We start from the raw sequence: 18,705 nt of genomic DNA on the forward strand, positions 1-18,705 counted from the left end.
CTAAATTGCCAGAACGCTTATGCAGCTATACTTGGGTGTGATATCACACCAACTTATGTACCTATTTTTTTCCTTATAATACCGATAATTTTACTTGTTTTATGCCGTAGTTAAAGAGGTGGTCTTTGGTTCAATGGCGCCTCCTTGTGTTTTTAAAGAAAACCGTATTTTGCGGCCGCGTTCCAAACGAAAGAAGCGGCCTCCTCAAACTCGGACGAGGAGAGCTGTTCGTTTATTTATTAATTTATGCTTCTTTTTCCCCCCTCTTTAGCGCGTTCATCCATTCGTCGCAATTCTACGGCTGTAATGACATACAGATTTGATGTCAGCGTACTGCGCGTGCGCCGAACGGCAAAAAAACCCACCGGCGCTCATTAAAGAGCTGCCCCGCGCGCGGCCGAGCTGTTGCGAGGGGCGATCGAGTCGGGGCCGCGCGCGCAGGAAGGCTGATGATCGCCACAGAATCGTCACGTCACGGATCCGCAGCGAGCGACAGAGATGCTGAGGTGACAGGCAGAAGGAGAAAAGGGACGATCTCTCTCAGTCATACCCCCCCACCCTCTCCGCTTCTTTATCTCTTATCACCGACACTGCCTCTTCCTATGGACGGTTCGCTCGCGATGGCATTCCTCTTTACGTCGTCCCCGTCGCCTCAAAATCCGGTGGATTTTTTGTAACCACACCCGGTTCTTCTTTGGATCTGAGATTGGCAGCGAAGACCCGAGGTAAGGTTCCAGAATCCGGGGGCCGTGTCAGTGCCATGTTTCGCCCCCTCGGTTTTGCACCCTTTTCCCTCTACTGTAAACACCCCATCTGTGGGGCTGAACCTGCATGCGCTGGGCTTGTTATCCTGCATGTTGTCAGAGCTTACAGCGTAGCCTCATCAGCGCCAGGCAGGATGAAACTGCGTGGCCTGTGGACAGCCAGTGTGCGTGGACGCGCCTGAGTAAATCTGCTGTGGCAACCAACTCGCTATGCAACAGCTCTCCACAGAAAAGCCGGTCAGCTCAATGCAGGAAGGATCGGTCGTTTAATTTCGCTGCGCAGCGTGACAGCCTCCTTTGAAAATGCGTTAGAACGTGGCTATCTGGCTATCCGTCACATCCCATTGCAAAACGACTCGGCAGAGGTATCCGTTGCCAATACCTCTGCGTTGTCCTCTCTTTTACGCAGATTACTCTGAAAACGAAGCATTAAACAAACCAATGGCTCTTTAGACGATGCATCTCTGAGAGTGAAGCCACTCTCCAGGATGAACGCACACCTCCGGGTCAAATTAATGACAGATGCCTCCCCCTTCTTCAGTCCATGATGTGTGTTGACTGCAGCCGTGGTGTGGAGGCCCTGCCAGAGCTGGCTCCCCTCCAGTTTCATACCAGAAACATCACCCAGCTGCAGCCCAGACAAGTCCCCGTGTCCAGCCACTGAACAAGGCCACTCTTGGATTAGACACCGGAGCCTTGAGTCCATGCTCACCAAGCGTTTCGGAGCCTTTCATGATGCGCACATGTAAAAGACCGAAAGGGCAGAGGTGACGACAAGCTGCAGTCAGCAAATGAAAATGGCACCGCACCATCGTCACCACGGAAATTCCTGGGGTCAGGAAGTGTGCTATTTCACACCCTTATATTGTCAGTTTTTTATTATTATTATTATTTCACCAGTCAAATTTTGTAAATTTACATTTAATCACGAATTAAATTGACATCTTTTATTGAGTTATGGTCAGCATCATCTGAAAAGTTTGTCTAAAACTTAAAGGTGCAATATACAGTGTTTTAAACCTTAATACAGCTGAAAACAAGTATGTACTACATAAAAGTGTAGCCGCATTCAAATGTTTTTTTTTTTTACCAAAGTGCGCATTTCGCTCCTTATAATGAACACCGGGGCGGCCGTATGTGAGTCGCTGTTGAACTTAAAGTATCTGTCGAAAGTGAAGCTTCCCACAGCTCAAAAAAAAAAAACAACCTAAAGTGAGAGGGATGAAATCAGAGTAATCTATAAATGACTCTAGCTACATTCTACACATCTCTAAAAGTGCGACACCCAGTGGTTTCCCAAGGTCGTATATTGCCCCTTTAACTAAAAGGGATTCTTCATATAGTTTATATAAAGTGTTCAGTTCCTCGTTGCTTTTGTAGGCTAGTTTGTGCACATTTGATGGAATATATATATATTAATTACACACATAAAAAAACAATAAAAACATAGCATTTTGTAATAAGAAACTTTATTGCAGCATTTGTTCCGTTCAGTTGTTTCACAGGGAGAGAGTTTTTGTTCACATGAATGTGAAATGTTTTATGTAAATGAATATATAGCCTAAATAGTTGAATTCACACTTGTGTGGCAGGCAAAAGTAAAACGGGTTCTCCACATACCGAAAGGACGCGGTTAAAGGTCGGCCACAGTAATGTTTTGTCATGGAAACGGATTTAACAGCCAGAGACACGACTTCCCCGTTCGTTGTCATCTCTGTGTTGGAACAGTGCAGCTGCACCAAGGCCACCTCACTGCTGAGCCTTTCTCACCGTTATCCTCTCCAACCACACCTCACCTTTCCCCGGCTAACAACCTCGCTCGGGTGCGTGACTGGATTCGGTGCTTCCTCGTTACGTTGGGCTCGTGCGCAGTAACCAAACGCGTGCTTCGGAGGCTTGTTGAACGACTGCAGTTGCCCACGCGCTGTGTTCAGAGTAATGAATAAAAGTCGGGCTTGCTATGAGTGTTTGAAGTCAGACTAAAAGGAAGTTACCAGCGTGCGATCCCCAGAGGAAAGCTCATCTATGAAGTTGTAATGTAAAGAAACGTCATTTCAACCTCCTCGCTAACACAGATCTTCATTTACAATTGTCTTTCATTTCTTACCTTTAATATTGTTATTCCTGGCTTTATTAATAAAGTCATTCAATACTATGTTTTGAACCGTGAATCTCTGCTTATGGGCTCCTGCAGGGCTTGTGTTTTGTAGCCCTTTAATTCATCCACGTGCCAGAAAAACCTTCAATGTCTCTACTCACAGAAAAGTTCTTGGCAGATATATCTGCAGTAGTGCTAAAACTCTTAATTTTTTACTTTTTCTCCCTTGCAAAAATGGTGGTTTAGGAAAGAAGTAAATTTTTGTTGTTTGCTTCCATATTATGCTTTTTTTTTCATTATGTGACCAAACCATTACTAACCACTGAGTCATCCTGATGCCAAATTAGGTTGAGTGAACATCCTCGTCCTCAAGTTCCCTGTTTCTCTTTCATACCGACAAGATAAATAGCCAGAGAAAATCAATACTAAGATGAAATGTTTTTGTAATTCAAGATGTGCGGCTTTAGCTGGTGAGCTTGTCCAGAAAGACAGCTGCTGGCAGCAGGTGTGGCAGCTGCCGTGGTGGTTGAGTATCAGTCAGCTAAAAAAGCAGTGGTGTGGCTTTGTCCCACATGTTATTCAGCGCCGTGACACTTGCAGGGAATGTTGGATTGAGATGTCGAAGATGTAGATTAGCCTATAAAATGTAGATTTGAACTGATTGGTCACTAACAGCTATGTGTCTCCCTTGGACTCCTGTAGGGCTCTCCGTCGCTTTCCAAATGTCCCGCACAGTGTGAGGCTGCTGGTTAAGGGGAAGCAGTGAGGACAGAGTCCCTGTTCCACAGACGGGATGAGCGGGGGAGCAGAGCAAACTGACATCCTAAGCGTGCTCTCCCTGGTCAAGGAACGATGGAAAGTGGTAAGTGGCGTGTTCTTCAGCTACAATGGGCAGCGTGTTTGTCCAGTGCCGGCACTGCCTGTCCCAGGCTCACCCTCTGTTCCACTAACAGCGAGTCTTTGTTCATCACACAGTGCTTTGCGCCCTCCTGAGAGTGCGCCTGCTTTTATGTCACCTGTGGGTTTGGGGTCGTGTCTCTCTGTCCAGGTTGTGCTGCTGCGGTATTGAAAATCCAAAAATAGCTTTCATAACTATTTGTGGTAGTGCAGTGTTCTATATGCAGCAGCAGCAGCAGTATCCCCCCCGTGCTCACATCTCTCTCGCTGCTCCCTGCCTGGGTGCCATGTTCTTGTTATTCCTCACTGGCTGCCTGGCACCACTTCCTGTCTTCCAAGGAGCTGAGTTATATAAGAATGCTGCAGCTAATCCCACGACTTTAGCTTCTGGTGCGACACAAAACTCTGTCAGTGAGCATGGAGGACAGTGAAGGACACCTGGGAGCTTAGGGGAAATTAAAGCTCTAATAGCTCTGAGACGTGAGAGGAGGAAAAGGCTGAACAGTTGGGGAATGAAATAGAGAATAGAACTTTATAGATAAATAATTTTTAATAAGAAGAGGATGTAAAGATTCTAGCTTTTAACGAGGCATATGCTATAAGCACTGAAAGCATTTAAAGGTGAGCTGTTTCTTAGGTAACCAAAAAAACGTCTCATTTACTGACATTGTTGTTCTTTATCACAAAAAACCTCAGGAAACACCTGCAGAAACAACTTCCACCAAATGTTTGGTGGATGATCTGTCAAAGTGGACTCTTTGAAGGACTTCATACAAGATATTTTTCAGGATTTATAGCATGGTTTGAGTGCCACAGCGCTTTAAACTTAGACCTTGTCTGCTTCTACGAATGTATTTTTAGTTATATAGTTTTCATTAATAGAGCCAAATTCCCAAGGAAACTGCTCTCACCACATATTGTAGTTTCTTTTGACAGATGGCAAAACTAGTTTAAAATTGTGAGTGAAAAGTGGCCAAATAGGAACACGTGTCAACCTGCTGTCACTATCAAAGTCCCACGTCAGCAGTGACAAATCCTTTAAAAACTCATCTATCCTCTGCCAAGCTGTACATTTTTAAGTTTTTCGCCAGAATAAAAATCCTTTCATGGCTTTTACGATTGCTGGGGGATGACACTATGACACTATATCTTCCTTATTCAGTTAATGGTATCAATGAATATGCAATTCGGGCCCCATCTACGTCTCCATTGGCCACCAGCTGACATTGGCCTGCCTGGATGAGCCATTGAAGGTGCTTGGCTCCTGGATTGCTGGGCCAGCCCAGGAGCTAGCTGAGCAAAGGCTGGGCCCAGGCTGAACAAGATTTCAGTCGGCTTGCAAAGTGCCGTAGCTCTTCACTTAGCCTCACCTTAGCCATGTTCGCTCTGCTAGCTTTCAGGTCAGCCCAGTTCCCGACTCTGTGTAGCCCAGCACTTCTGGAGCTTGTGGCTCCCATGGTTAGCTCCTATTTGACCTGAAGCCAGCTCACTGAGTGCTGTGGCCTGACTTCTGCTGTGTTCTCCACTGAGACCGTACTAACTCCTCAGCTTGCTTGACTCTATTTTCATCTGTTCCTCTCTGTAAATGTAAATTAGCTGTAGAGTCTCACCCTGCAGGATGTCAGGCTTGGGTGGCGCTGGTTCCTTTTAAATGGTCTATGTTGCTGTCTGACCTCGCCTTTCTGAGACTTTGGGTGGTGCTCTGCTGATAGAGAAAAGGAGAAATAATCAGCCGCAGCACTGATGGCTGATGATTGGCTGAAGTCTTGTAGTGCATAAAAACCTCTTTATGGACGCTTTAAAAAAACTTCTTATGAACTGTCTGAAACCATGGTAACCAAGGCTATGAATCAGGACATAATCAAACCTATTGGTCCTATACAGGCACTTACAGGTGATATTTACACCCTCATTTGCATAACAATGTTTGTGACCTCCTTTTTGATTCTTTGCTATTTTGAAAACCCTCAAACCTTTAGCCATTTTGGCTAATGTAGTGGAACAGCAATCCAGTCAGAACTGTGTCTTTTGTCTTTTCCAACAGTTGAACGCTTCACTATAACATTAGTTTATAATGTGCAGAGCTGGACATTGGAGGGCTGTTGTCACATTAATTGAAAGAAGATTAAATCCTCTCTTTGGTCACTGAAAATCAGTTCTTTTTTAAATTTCTTTGAGCAACATCTTATGTAGCTTGATTTGTGACACCACAGGCGAAGAAGATCGGGGGTGGTGGCTTCGGGGAGATCTACGAGGCGGTGGACCTACTGACACGGGTCAATGTGGCGCTGAAGGTGGAGTCGGCGCAGCAGCCCAAACAGGTGCTGAAGATGGAGGTCGCTGTCCTAAAGAAGCTCCAGGGTAAGTCGAAATGGACTCAGTGGATTGAGTTACTGGAACTCATCGATCCTCTCTGACATAGTGACCTATTGAGTTGCCCCAAACGTGTTCATCGTTGTCGTCGGACAAATGCTGACGAGACGAGCAACATTTCTGTTGTGAGTTTCCTTGGCAATACAGGAAATGTCGTGCGAGTGGAAATTACAGGGAGAGCCTGTGTATCAGCAGCAGAGACGGAATGATCTCCTCTGAGATCAGATACAGATCATCTGACTCATCTGAAAACACGATTTGGCTGAGGGTTCAGCACATTTGCTTAAATCTCCGCAGGGGTAGAACACACTGCTGATCCTGCTGTTCAACATGAACAGCGGATGAATTGCTCTGCATTATTAAGCATTTGGAGCTTTAATTCAAGTTTTGCAAGGCTTCATCGAAGTGCTCGTACAGAAGAATGCGTTTGCTCGGACACTCCCGTCTCCTACAGCCGAGAAACACAAGAGAATTCTGTCAGGGGGGGTTGTATAGTCTTACTCCTGTCTTTTTTTAAACCACATCTTTTCTTTCCCTCTATCCCTCCTGCCTTTTAACCACCGTCCCTTCTTTCTTTTACCCCTCTGAGAAGAAAAAAAAAAAAAAATCAATATTCCGGGATCATGTTTGCTTTCTAATGGCCTTGGCCTGAAGCATCGTTGTTCTGTTGCTTCCTGAAGGAGCCGGCATGTAACTTGAGAAAAACTGAGCTCCAGTCCCCCCCCCCCCACCTCCAAACATAGCTGACCTGCCTGACTTTAAAGAATAAACACTGACCCTCAGCCTCACAAGAAGACTAATGGCTCATTTTGTTCTCATTTTAGGTTCTAAAACTGTCTTACTTGGATTTATTGTAGCCTTAAATAAGAAGCTGGTGACAGTAGAAAATGCACAGAAGTAGAGCTTTTAAGGCGGAGGTTTTGCTGCTGTTTGTGCTGGAGGTCTTCAGGGCGTGGCTGCATCCCAGCCACACCGATGCAGCAGTGTCCCCTGAGACCGGAGCTCTCACACACTCACATGCGCAAACACACAGGGAATTCATGCACATGTCCAGCCACTGATGTGTGCTGGAGCCTATAAATCAGCTGCTGAGAGCAGGGCAGGGAGCTGTGATGATTGAGGAGAAAAGTGTAGATAGATCCACACATAACCATGACTCATGTGACCTGCCTTTGAGATTTAAGTAGTCAGATTATGTCAGGTAAGGGGACGTCTCCTCTCGTATTGTAGTCTGAAACTGTTTTGTCCTTCTTCTCTCAGGTAAAGATCACGTGTGTCGCTTTGTGGGATGTGGTCGCAACGACCGCTTTAACTATGTGGTGATGGAGCTTCAGGTAAGCCCAAATCGAGAAGACTTATTACGCCAGTCAGTCGTCCGTCAGGCAATCTCAGGCATTTGTTTTTCAAAATCCTGTCAAAATGCAGAGCTGACTTCATGTAAAAGCAGATAATCACGAGTCATATATTGTCTGAAACGCATCGTGCATGTGAACTGCTGTATGTTGTTGGAAAAATAAAAAAAAACACATATGCAGCAGACTTGCTGAAAAGTGGGTATTTATAGCAAAAAAAACCCAACCTTTTGTTCATTTTTGTTATGCATTGTGTCTGATGCTGTGAACTTTAGATGTGAAATTAGTTTCAGTCATTGTATCCACCAGATGAGAACCTGGCCATAGTCATAAACTCCTGCGAGTGTTCAGTGTTCGGATTGTGTTGTTTGGTTGTCATTTATATGGTCATTCTTACAGGCACATGTTTAACTCTACTGGCCCCCTGGCTGCTCCATGTCTTTAGATATAGCTGCTGTGTGGCTTGTTTTCTGTCCACTTAACATATCTAGCGGTCAAACACGTAAATCAGTTAGAAGAGGTCTCAACTAAGACAAATTGCTGAGTTTGTTGGGTTTATTAGGCTTGATGGAGAAGTTTTCGAAGCGCTCCGCCTGCGGACTAACAAATGTTGATCTTTCAGGGTCGAAACCTGGCAGATTTGAGGAGAAGCATGACGCGGGGAACGTTCAGCATCAGCACCACTCTGCGTCTTGGGCGCCAGATCCTGGAATCCATAGAGAGCATCCACTCTGTAGGCTTTCTGCATCGTGACATCAAACCGGTGCGTCACATTGAACTGGGTGCACTTAAGGTCCCATCGATATTTAGTTGTACTGTCTGTGGGTTGCTTTGTTATCTGGGTCTTCTTTGTTACTGGCTGCTGGTATTGTTGCTGATTCGGTATTTTGCTTTTATGACTGCTGACTTACAGTAAGTCGCCTCAGCATGAGTGTTGGGTGAATGCCCAGAAGTAACAGGACTGTAAATACTGCCTGAGCTGCTGTATTAAACCTTATTTCACCATCAGAACACATTCATCACTTGAATAAAATGTACATTACATTCAATATCAATGGCATTTCTCTCTTAACCAGTTTTTTTCTTTCTACTTGTACCTTCTTGCCACCATCCTGTTACTGCTTTAGTCCAATTTCGCCATGGGCCGTTTCCCCAGTACCTGTCGGACCTGCTACATGCTGGACTTTGGTTTGGCTCGCCAGTTCACCAACTCTTGTCAGGAAGTCCGACCCGTGAGTGACCTTCTTGGTTGCTTTCTTTGTACTGAGCTTAAAGCTGCAGATCCGATTTCTGAGTGTAATGCAACTAATGTTAAAAGCACACGGCCACAGTGAGTTTCAGCTGGATGTTTTGGCTTCACAGTTGCACCTTGACTGTTTTAATTCCCCATTCTCATATGTTATGATAAATTCCATAACCTGCTCAGTACTTAACGACAGATGAATTAAGCAACTATCAAGTAAATGAAGTGGAACTGTCCCAATTTTTTGTAGTCACGTTTATAACAATAAATGAGCATTTTTAACTTTTTTAACTTTGTTGCACTGCCTCAAATGGATGTTTATGTTAATATTTGATTTAAGAAAAAAAATCCTAATCAGTGGTTAAGGGTTGGAAGTAAATTTATTTTAGGCTCTTTTTCATCATTTTTATCAGAGTTTTGCTAAATTTCTGCAGGTCGGGTTTGGATCTAAGCATAAAATGACTGTTTTTGTTATTTGTCAGCCCCGTCCCGTGGCAGGGTTCAGGGGAACAGTCCGATACGCGTCTGTCAATGCACACAAGAATAAGGTCAGTATCTGTCCAGCTGATAAAGCATCTGTGTAATCTGTGATGCTGTCCCATATTGACGTTTTTACACACATTTTGCCTTTTTTTTGGGTAATGTTTAACCGTTGTTAACACGCTGTTTGTGTAATTCTGCAGGAGATGGGCCGTCATGATGACCTCTGGTCTCTCTTCTACATGCTGGTGGAGTTTCTGGTTGGCCAGTTGCCGTGGAGGAAGATTAAAGACAAAGTAAGATCAATGAACAACTAAACTAAGACTTTAGGTCGTTACAAGTGACAACATGCCTATTATTTGTATTTGTTTAAACTCAGGAACACGTGGGGAAGCTCAAGGACACTTATGACCATCGTTTGATGCTCAAACATCTGCCAGTGGAATTCGGTGTGTTCTTGGAACACATTTCCAACCTTGACTACTTCACCAAGCCTGACTACCAGGTGAGACCAGGGTCTAACAATGAAGACTGAGGGTCGTCCTCTAAATGAAAACTCAGAAAGAGGTTGATTATGTCTCTCTGTGCTGTTACAGCTGCTGATGTCGGTGTTTGACAACAGCATGAAAACGTACAATGTTGTGGAAAATGATCCCTACGACTGGGAGCGGACCGGCACAGATGGCACTCTAACCATCAGCGCCAGCGCCACGACGCCGCAGCATCACACCCGCCTCACACCTGCGCACATGGGGTACGTTCCAATGAATACACACGGAGAAGACTTATTCAACCAGGGATTTCCTTTTTCGTTTTTATTCTTTCAAATACAAGAGCGTGTGGAAAGAAAAGAGGTTTATATCCCCAGTAACCGCAGCTGTGGCTGTGTACTGGCTCCTTTTTTTTTAAAACGCAACCTTTTGTTTGCTGCAGTATGGCGAATGCCTCTCTGATCCCTGGCGACCTGCTGAGAGAGAATACAGATGAGGTTCTGCAGGACGAGCAGCTCAGCGACGTGGAGAACAATCCTGCTCCCGATCGCATGCCGGGCTCTCCCCTCCACCCACATCGCCACCAAGAGGCCGACGTCTGGGAGGAGCTGGATCGCAACCGAAACCGCATCAAGACGGCCGCCTGGAAGGTAGATCATCTAGGAATGAGCAAATCAATCGGCACATTGCTCCAAAAAGAATCCCTGCCTGAATTGAAATCCGCTTTAGTTTAGTAAAATAAGTTGCAATGAAAAATAGAAATCACCAAAAATTCTTTGTATCACAGACGGCAACAGAAGAGGAACATACCAACAACCAGGGCAACCCGGGACACCAGAGTCCCTACGCAGGACCAAGTCTTGGCTCTCCTGTCAAACTGCACTCCGAGGTGGTCACTCCAGATCGAGATGGTCCTCTGCTGAGGAAGCTCCGCAATATCCACAGCTTTGAGCTTGAAAGGAGGCTTGGACTGGACTCTAAGCCCAGTCCAGAACGTTATCTGGATGCCTGGTAAGACTGTTCAGAAATACATGTGTGTTAGCAAAATCTTTTTCTTCTAAATCGCCATTTGGGCTGCCTGGAGAATTGATTGTTTCCATGTGTCTTATGCAGTTCAGCTAAGCAGCAGCTTGGCACCCAGCACCAGGAGGCTGCTGTTATCCCAGTCACTCAGGGTCAAGCTGTAACTGCTGGGGAGCGTCCTGATAGGATCTGGCACTACAACGAGGAGTACCTGTCAGGGTCCCGAGGTGGTTCTCCTAAGCCAGCTTCACCTGGATCTTTGGAGCAGGGAGAGGGGGCAGTCAGTAGTGGGGGCTTTGTGGCCCTTAATTTGAGCTCTGGGAGGCAAGATGTTGACTCAAGGGAGTGGGTAATGGTGGAGCGGCCCTGTGGCTCCCCAGGAGCCAAGGTTACAGCAAGCCCTTCGGAGGAGGATGAGGAACTGGAGGTGCTACAGCCAGAGGAACAATCTCCTGGATGGGAAAAGGGCATTCCAAGCCCTAGCTCTGGCAAAGCTAAACAAGAAAGCATGGCTTCCTCCAGGGGAAGTGCAAAAATGGACAAGTTGGAGCTTAGTGTGGGCCCTGTAGGGGCTCTGCCCCCTATCACTCCAACCAGCCCAGCTGAAGCTCTGGCTGAGGGAGTCCTCACCCAGGTAAGTCCTTTCATTTGAAGGCCATCTCACAACATGGCAAACATGATACTGACTGTAGTCAGCATTTTACAAAGTTAAAAAGCTGCACAGAGTCAGAGTTCTAGGTATAGAACTTCAATGCTTATATCATACAACAATCAGAGTTCCACCAGCCGCATCCTGCTGTAGTTTGAAGGTAAATGTTACTGCTTTAAGTCCGCTTGCTTCTTCACTTGTGTGTATTTGTTAGAAAACGATATGTGACACAACTTCAGATATTTTCTATCAGATCACAGCATGGAAAAAGAGAGTTTATGGCTTGTTTACTGGCAGTTTAATTTGCATTAGATATCATGCATAACTATATCTCATTTGCTGAAATTTGTGTTTTGCTTTTCTTTTGCTTCACAAATTGATTTTCAAAGTGTATTTTGATTTGCTGGGCTTGAATATTTTTGCTTCTTTGCGATTCATACCCTCCCGATAGTGCACTTAGTCCATTTCTACACAATCTACAGTTCATCTTTGACAGCTTAAGCAGTGATTGCCCCACTCTCCCTCTCTTCTACTACCTCTAATTTGAAAATACACACTCCCACCCAAAAGATGCCCTACCTTTCCCTGTCCTTCTTATCCTAGCTTTAGAGGACACCAGAGATTATCTTTGTTGCTTTCCCTCTTCAAAACAGCTGTGCGTCACGCTCCCCACCAGAGCAACCTGCTTTTTGCTGCCTCACAGAACCTCCACCTCCATCTACTCACGCCCTCACCAATCTCACAACCCCTCCTCTCTCCACCTCCCACTTCTCTCCTCCCCTCTCTTAGCTCCCCACCTCTCCTCCATCTCTGCCCGAGGAGGTCATGGCCCGGACATCCAGCCCCATCCCTCTGCGCTCTCCCAGCCCTCACACCCTCCTGACCACCTTGTCGGACCCACTGCACCAGCGCCAGCCGCCAGGCATGAGGCGCAGCCAGTCCGCTGACCAGCAGCCACAAGAACGCCCATCCTCTTCCTCCTCCTGCCACGCCTCCCTTCCTCCACCACCAAACCCTGCCCAAGGCACTCGTTCGCCCAGCCGCAGGAAACTGCCGGCCATCCCTGCTGGTGCTGCCAACACCAAGTTTCCCTCAGTCATACGCATCACCCGTGCCCAGCTTCAGCAGGTGATGAGCCTATCACTGTCCCGTCAACACAGACCTCCGCTCATCTTCCTCTTCATCAGTAGCAATACACTGCCTTTCAACATTTTTTGGTTCTTTGTTTCTTTGTTTTTAATTTTTTTTGTTTAAGTTGCTGGTTTTGCCTTCTTTGTTCTTTTTGCCCCGTGCTTATTGTGTTGCTGTCAGGCACCTCTCTCCAGAAACCATGAAAGGCATTGTGCAGGCCAGGCAGAGCATGGGTCAGATGTGTCCTTGTGTCTGGACATGTGTTCTTGTCATGTGAATAGGGGGTGTGTGTTTGTCTGATTGTGGCATGTGTGTTTGGAATGTCGAGTCATGACTACAGGTTGCATGGTCTCTTTTGTTTCAGATCGTCTTTGTCCTCTCTATCTTCCTCTTTCTCTCTCTCTCCCTGTATTTGTTCCTCACCCTCTCTTCGCTGAAGCCCCCTGCGAAGTTGCGTGAACGTTTCCTGTCCTACTTGCCGGTTTAGTACTCACAGCTTGACTGACACTGCCATAGCACTTGTGTGTTTCGGTCTGATAATGGTAGCTATGGTATTGCATGCTGTTGCTAAACTAATCACCATTGATTACCCCATATTATGAAATTTCTCTCTGTTCATACATCTGCATCTGACTCTTGCTGCAGATCTACAGCACAACTCGACATGTTGTAGTCTGTCAGCAACAGACTTTTAAAAATTAGAATTTTATTCCCATTTTTAGTGTGTTTTAAAAAAAATAACACCTGTGTGTCTTTCTCTTCCCTCCCATTTACCTTTCCCTCCCCTCCAGCTGACAGCTCAGCGTCCCTCTGGACTGTCCTCTCAGTCAGGATCAGACAGTGCTCCACAGTGTCTCCTGCTGGAGAGGCGTGGTGAAGCTGAAGCTGAGGCTCAGCAGAACCAGGAGCACACAAGGGACATCAGCTCCCCCCAGGATCATGTGCTCACCCATCCAGGGACACCAACTGAGCCCCTGGCTGAAACGCCGGTCAATGGAGACAGCCACAACAAAGCTCAAAGCCCTCTGCCAAGCCACATGTCCTCCCCTCGCTCACCCCGTTCGCCACGCTCGCCTCCGCCATGCTCACCATCCTCTCCTCGCTCCCCTTGCAGCCCTGTGTTTACCAACGGTCGCCTCTCCCCTTCTGTCAACACCCAAAAGGATTTAAGTAAAGGAAGTTCCCCCAAGCTAACAGACCCTGACAATGATTCTAGCCCCAGTCACTGTGCCACAGAGACCCAGATAAAGGGGGAAGAGGGCAGAGAAGTGAATCTGGCACCAGAGCAGACCCAAGGCCCAGCTGCCTCCTCTTCTCCTGCTCGCCGTAAGGATCCCAGTCGCAGGCACAGTCGCATCCCTGTGCTTGAGCCCTTCAGTCTGCTGGATCTCCCTCCTCCAGGTTCCGCCAAGGAGAAACTCCTGCAGAAAAAAGCCAGCCACCATGGATCGGTCCCCTCTCCCACCGCCTCGCCATCCCTGTCTGATAGGCGTGGCCCCATCATAGCCTCCCTCGCTAAGGATCCACTGTCCTCCACTTCTGACCGCTCCCAGGATGAAGACTCTCTCATGGGCTCTCGTTCTGACCGCCAGGGAGACGATGCTCAATCTCTCTCCTCCTCCTCCAGCCCCTTGTCTCGTAAGAGCAGGATCCCTCGTCCTGTTCATTCAGCCTCCTCTTCCGAGCAGCTGGCTGCACAGTTCCTGCCGCGCCCGCCCCCTGGAAAGCCACCTTGTCGCCCCACTGTGGAGGGCAGGTAACTGCTTCCTGCAGGCTTTCTAGAGAAGGAGCAGTTCTATAACATGAATATGCTTGAAACTAAAATATATTTTTTCCAAATAATGATATTTGTGTTTGTGCAGAGAAAGAATGGAAAAGATGGCAGGCTAATCTGAAAAATAAAACTATCTAGGAGTTTCTTTTGTTTAAGCTTGGAAAGAGTCAGGCTTTGCTGTTTGCCCTAATTTCTTGTATCAAAGCTAAGCTACCATCAGTGTTAGAGTATAAAGGTGATATTATATATTTAAATTATGACATGATCGCTCTGTGATCTTATCTCTTAAAGTCCCGGGCTGCTTTTAAATATATGTCCTTCTGTTTATCCCACCTCATATTCCTTTTTTTTTCTAAACCCATAGGCTTCGGCGTTACCGCATCCGAGCTGGCAGCACCAGTGACTCAGACCTCCTGTCATGCCTCGCTCAGCTGATGCATGGCTCTCGTGGCTCCCCCCTTCACCACCGCTCCTCGGCCCAACACGGAGGCTCCAGGATGGGCGTCTGCAGTCTGACGAGCTCCCCGCACCATCACCGCAGCTCTAGCGCCTCCCCGCGCAGCTCCTCTTCCCTGCAGCGCTCTGTCAGCTCTTCGCCCTCCCGCCACGAGCACCGTGGCGGCGGGGGAGGGAGCTGCTTGGGCCGCAACCGCTCCCCGCCCAGCTTCTCGGGCTCGCCGCCTCCCCGCCGCTTCTACCTCCACCACCAGGAGACTTGCTGCAGCCGCCAGGCCCGCGCGGGCCCCTTCCACCTGTCCAAGGGAAAGGGCTGCAGCCGAGAGGGCAAGTGCTCCAGCAAGCTGAGCAGATAGTTGCTAGGGGATGTGTTGCCATAGCTGAGGGGGGGAAGACTCCAGTAATAACAGGATAGACACCAGTCAGGATAAAAGCCTGAGTCTTCCTGCGTTATCAGAAATCTAATTTGTTTCCCTTTTATGCTGTTAGTCTGAGATTTACACATCCTCCCAGTGCTCTCTTGACTCTGTGTTTGCAGCATTTCCATGCTCAGCTTTCAAGTGGTGCCCAAGTGATTTACTAAGGCTGTTTAAGAAATAACTGTACCCCCCCCAGAGATTTTCATCATTTGTTTCCCCGCCTCACCACGCAGGCTGGGCTATAATACATAAAACAACAGCTAGTTTAGCCACTGAGCACATAAACAATTCAACTTTGACCCATCCTGCACCGCATTTCTCCCCAGTGTTAATGCACTTGAATCATACCGATGAAACTTCAGCGTAGCTGATTCCATCTTAATGAAATATCGGCCAGGGGTCGGCTCGCTTAGTTCCTCTGCTTTTGGAGGTTGCAGGCAGGGTATAAAACTTATTTTATGATAAATTAAGCTATACTTTATGTACAGTAGTTTTTATCGAGATATTTATTATGATGCTTGGCGATGCTTCTGACTCCTGCCCCTTCCGTGTGATCGTAGCCGTGTGGTTTTGCCTCCCTCGTGTCAGTTTTAAGTGTTAAACTGAAGGGATCACTCAGTGACCCCTTATACAATCAGTCGTGTCGAGTGTGTGAGAACACACACCTTCTTGTGCCTACTGTGATGCGTAGAGGGAATCCAACTCTCACACTGAATGAAGAGAGTACAGGTTTGGTTTTTTTGCGGTTGCGACTGTTGAAGTCGCAGCAGCAAGCCTGAACAACATGAGGTGCGTTACCGGTGAGTAATGCACGGACACAGATGTTTGTCTCAGCGTGTGCCTTGGCACTTCGGGCAGCTCGAGGTTTCACTCTGATGCGTTTGCAATTAGAAAATAAAGGAGCCAAAAAAACAGACTTGTGCCAGCAGTTAGAAGACGACCCTTTTTCATCGATGTTCGTTCCTGTAGATAAGGTAGCAAAACAAGCGTTTTGTAAATCATAATTTGAGTTACTTGAGAACAGAGTAGCTGTTATTGCTAAAAGGGAGCATTTTTCTTGTTTCAGCTGTCCTGTGTACCTACCAGGCCGGTGTAAAAACTTTGAACAAATGTGAATTTCAGACCTCAAAAAAAGCATTTTTTTCCTTGGAGGCCATATTTACATGCATTCTGCCACCGAAGTGACGTTCCACGCCTGCGCTGACGAATGTGTCTCAGTATTGTTTTGTTTTAGTTTAGCTTCCCACTTCCTGCGGCCTGTAAGATACTGTAAACTAACTTCAGCCTCCCTCTGACGTAACTCCTTGCATGATCGACAGAGAGTAGACAGGAAAAAAGGATCTAAGTCAACTACTGAGTGAAAAACACCACTTGGCATTTATCTTGTGAGAGTTTTAACCCAGCAGGGACGTCAATACCTTTGGGATGACCAAATTGAACTTCTGTGAATCTGTATACATTTTTGTTTGTTTTTAGTTCCTTTTTCTTCCTGCTCTGACTTAGGACGATTGCTGACTATGATGGCTGTACTTTTAGCAGTGCATCTGCCTGACATGATCAGGGGTGTCACATGTCCTGTTAGTGACAGTAAAAGAGCAGTGATGGTAAAAAAAACTAACATTTTTATAGTCCCCATACCTCTTATTTGGAATGTTATTCAGTTGCCAAATAAAGGAGACGGAACAATCTGGACCAAAACAAGGGAGAACTATTCTGAGAGAAATTACACAGTTAGTTTTCCCATAAACAACACAATATTGTTATGAGGAATGCTTTTGGCCATGGAAATCGTGTTGTAGAAATGCGATATTGTGACTGCCCTAGACATGATGCATTAATCATTCAGCGGAAGAATAAAAGGAGAGAAGACTGCAGTGGTTGTCAAGTCTCGCGCTGTGGGAAACTACACGAGCTGAAAGACTGATGGGAGTCTTCTCTTAAGACGTCGCCGTGCATGAAAAACAAAGGAAAAAAATAATCACATTGCCAAATATTTTTCTTGAGTGTTGCAGATGTGGTTCGTAATAAACACGGGAGTGCAAAGAGATCGAAGGGGCACGTTGCTTATAGACGGGAAACGTGCCGATCGACTCACGCAGCCCCACAGGGCAGCTATGATGACTCATCCTGAAGGCAGACAGCGTTCAGTCAGTCAGCCGCCTTAATGTCTCTTCTCTGCCCCTCTGCGCATAGCGAGGGATGACTGAGCTTTGTCTGTGTTGGAGATCATTCCACTATTAGGCCAAGACCAGGCCTCCTGTATCTTTTCCCTGTAAATGGCACGTGCTGCCGTACCTGTGAGCGTGGCCGACGTACGGCCACTGAAATTAGCACTGACGGACGTTTGTGCGTAAAAAGCTGTGAGAGCCGGGGAGCGCATGAGAGAGTGTGGACCTTTTTTCTTTCTTTTTTTACATTTATTCTTTTTTTTCTTTTTCGATTGACTGGTGAAAAATTCCTAAATTTCGGGCTGTGTGCGCTCAAACACACGGCTGAGCGATTCGCCAGCAATCGATCTACCTTTGAACTCTCCCCCCTTGTCAGCTCTCGAGTTCAGGCTCGCAAATTTTAACATATCCTCGGTTCAGAGGTCAGACCACAGTTGTGTAGACTTTTCATATATAAACTGTAAGATATTCAAAATGATATTTAAATAAAAACAGTATTGTAAAACCATAACTTATATGCTAACTGGCTTCAGCGAAAGGGAGGAGCCGACACTAATCAGTGCTGCTGGTTTTACAAGATAATCAGATTTCTTCATGTTTCTTTATTATTATTATTGCACATAAGTGGTGTGTAGTTGTAGTGTTAGTGTTACCTTCCAGGCTAGATTTTTCTTTGCCATTTTTGAAAGTGGCTAGTAGATAGAAAGGTGTCATATTTCTAGTAGCTTATGGGTAGAAGCAGTTGCAGATGCCCACAGACAAACAGAAATGTGATATGGAAACTAACCGAAGCTTTGGTGTCCACTTGTACACTTTCTCATGTCATAGCATCGGATTCCTTGTTAATAACCTCTGAATACTTGACAGAAACGATTTATTGTGACATTTGCCCATCCATCACTTTGACTTCAATTGTCGGGATTTATTATTTTTGATTCTATTTTTTATTTTTTTTAACAGTTGCTGTTTTTTGTTGTTGTTTAATGTATTTCATGGTTTTGAAATGTAACTGTACAGTCTCAAGGAAAGAATGTAACAAGTTGGAGTTTTGCATTGTATATACCTGTAATTATTTATGTTTCTTCTATCATTTGTATCATATCAATGCCTTGTACAGTGATTTTTTTTCTCTTCTTTTTCTTTTAAAATTATTTTGTATTTTATTTTTATAAACTGGTTATGAATAAAATACTCATTCCGCATGCAGATAGAATGGTGTGACGGATGCCTGTTCATCGTCCTCAGATCTAGACACATATTTTATAATTCTAGGAGAATTATACAGCCATGTTCCTGCTGTGTAGAACAAACATAACACATTCAAATTCAGTTAAAAGTTATAAAACCATAACATGTCAAATGTTTAACAAATATGTTTTCCAGTATG

The 18,705-nt window shown here is 45.9% G+C and overlaps 1 protein-coding gene across 3 annotated transcripts; it reads left to right on the forward strand.

Moving 5' to 3' along the window:
• Positions 1 to 326: 326 nt before the first annotated feature.
• Positions 327 to 18,531, forward strand: ttbk2a (tau tubulin kinase 2a). Of its 3 annotated transcripts, XM_072366020.1 has the most exons (16): positions 327 to 725; positions 3,565 to 3,724; positions 5,973 to 6,120; positions 7,393 to 7,466; positions 8,107 to 8,247; positions 8,612 to 8,716; positions 9,210 to 9,275; positions 9,411 to 9,503; positions 9,587 to 9,712; positions 9,804 to 9,961; positions 10,141 to 10,348; positions 10,486 to 10,709; positions 10,812 to 11,355; positions 12,160 to 12,498; positions 13,293 to 14,257; positions 14,640 to 18,531. In XM_072366020.1, the coding sequence occupies exons 2-16, from the start codon at positions 3,656 to 3,658 to the stop codon at positions 15,085 to 15,087; spliced, it is 3,708 nt and encodes a 1,235-aa protein (XP_072222121.1). In that variant the 5' UTR covers positions 327 to 725; positions 3,565 to 3,655; the 3' UTR covers positions 15,088 to 18,531. The 3 variants fall into 3 exon arrangements, with proteins under 3 accessions (XP_072222121.1, XP_072222123.1, XP_072222122.1); XM_072366022.1 differs by lacking the exon at positions 12,160 to 12,498 and having other exon boundaries at positions 330 to 725; XM_072366021.1 differs by lacking the exon at positions 327 to 725 and having other exon boundaries at positions 3,158 to 3,724.
• The last annotated feature ends 174 nt before the right edge of the window (positions 18,532 to 18,705 follow it).

The sequence above is a fragment of the Leuresthes tenuis genome, unplaced genomic scaffold, assembly GCF_036924035.1.
Source record: "Leuresthes tenuis unplaced genomic scaffold, fLeuTen1.0.hap1 SCAF_15, whole genome shotgun sequence".
Taxonomy (NCBI): Eukaryota; Metazoa; Chordata; class Actinopteri; order Atheriniformes; family Atherinopsidae; genus Leuresthes; species Leuresthes tenuis.

What these genes read in the sequence shown, in the direction of transcription:
- ttbk2a (XM_072366020.1), top strand. Translation starts at nt 3,656, where the DNA reads ATGAGCGGGGGAGCAGAGCAAACTGACATCCTAAGCGTGCTCTCCCTG. An exon ending in GGAGGAAGATTAAAGACAAA is followed by an intron (nt 9,504 to 9,586) that starts GTAAGATCAATG and finishes GTTTAAACTCAG; the next exon opens with GAACACGTGGGGAAGCTCAA. An exon ending in GAACGTTATCTGGATGCCTG is followed by an intron (nt 10,710 to 10,811) that starts GTAAGACTGTTC and finishes TGTCTTATGCAG; the next exon opens with TTCAGCTAAGCAGCAGCTTG.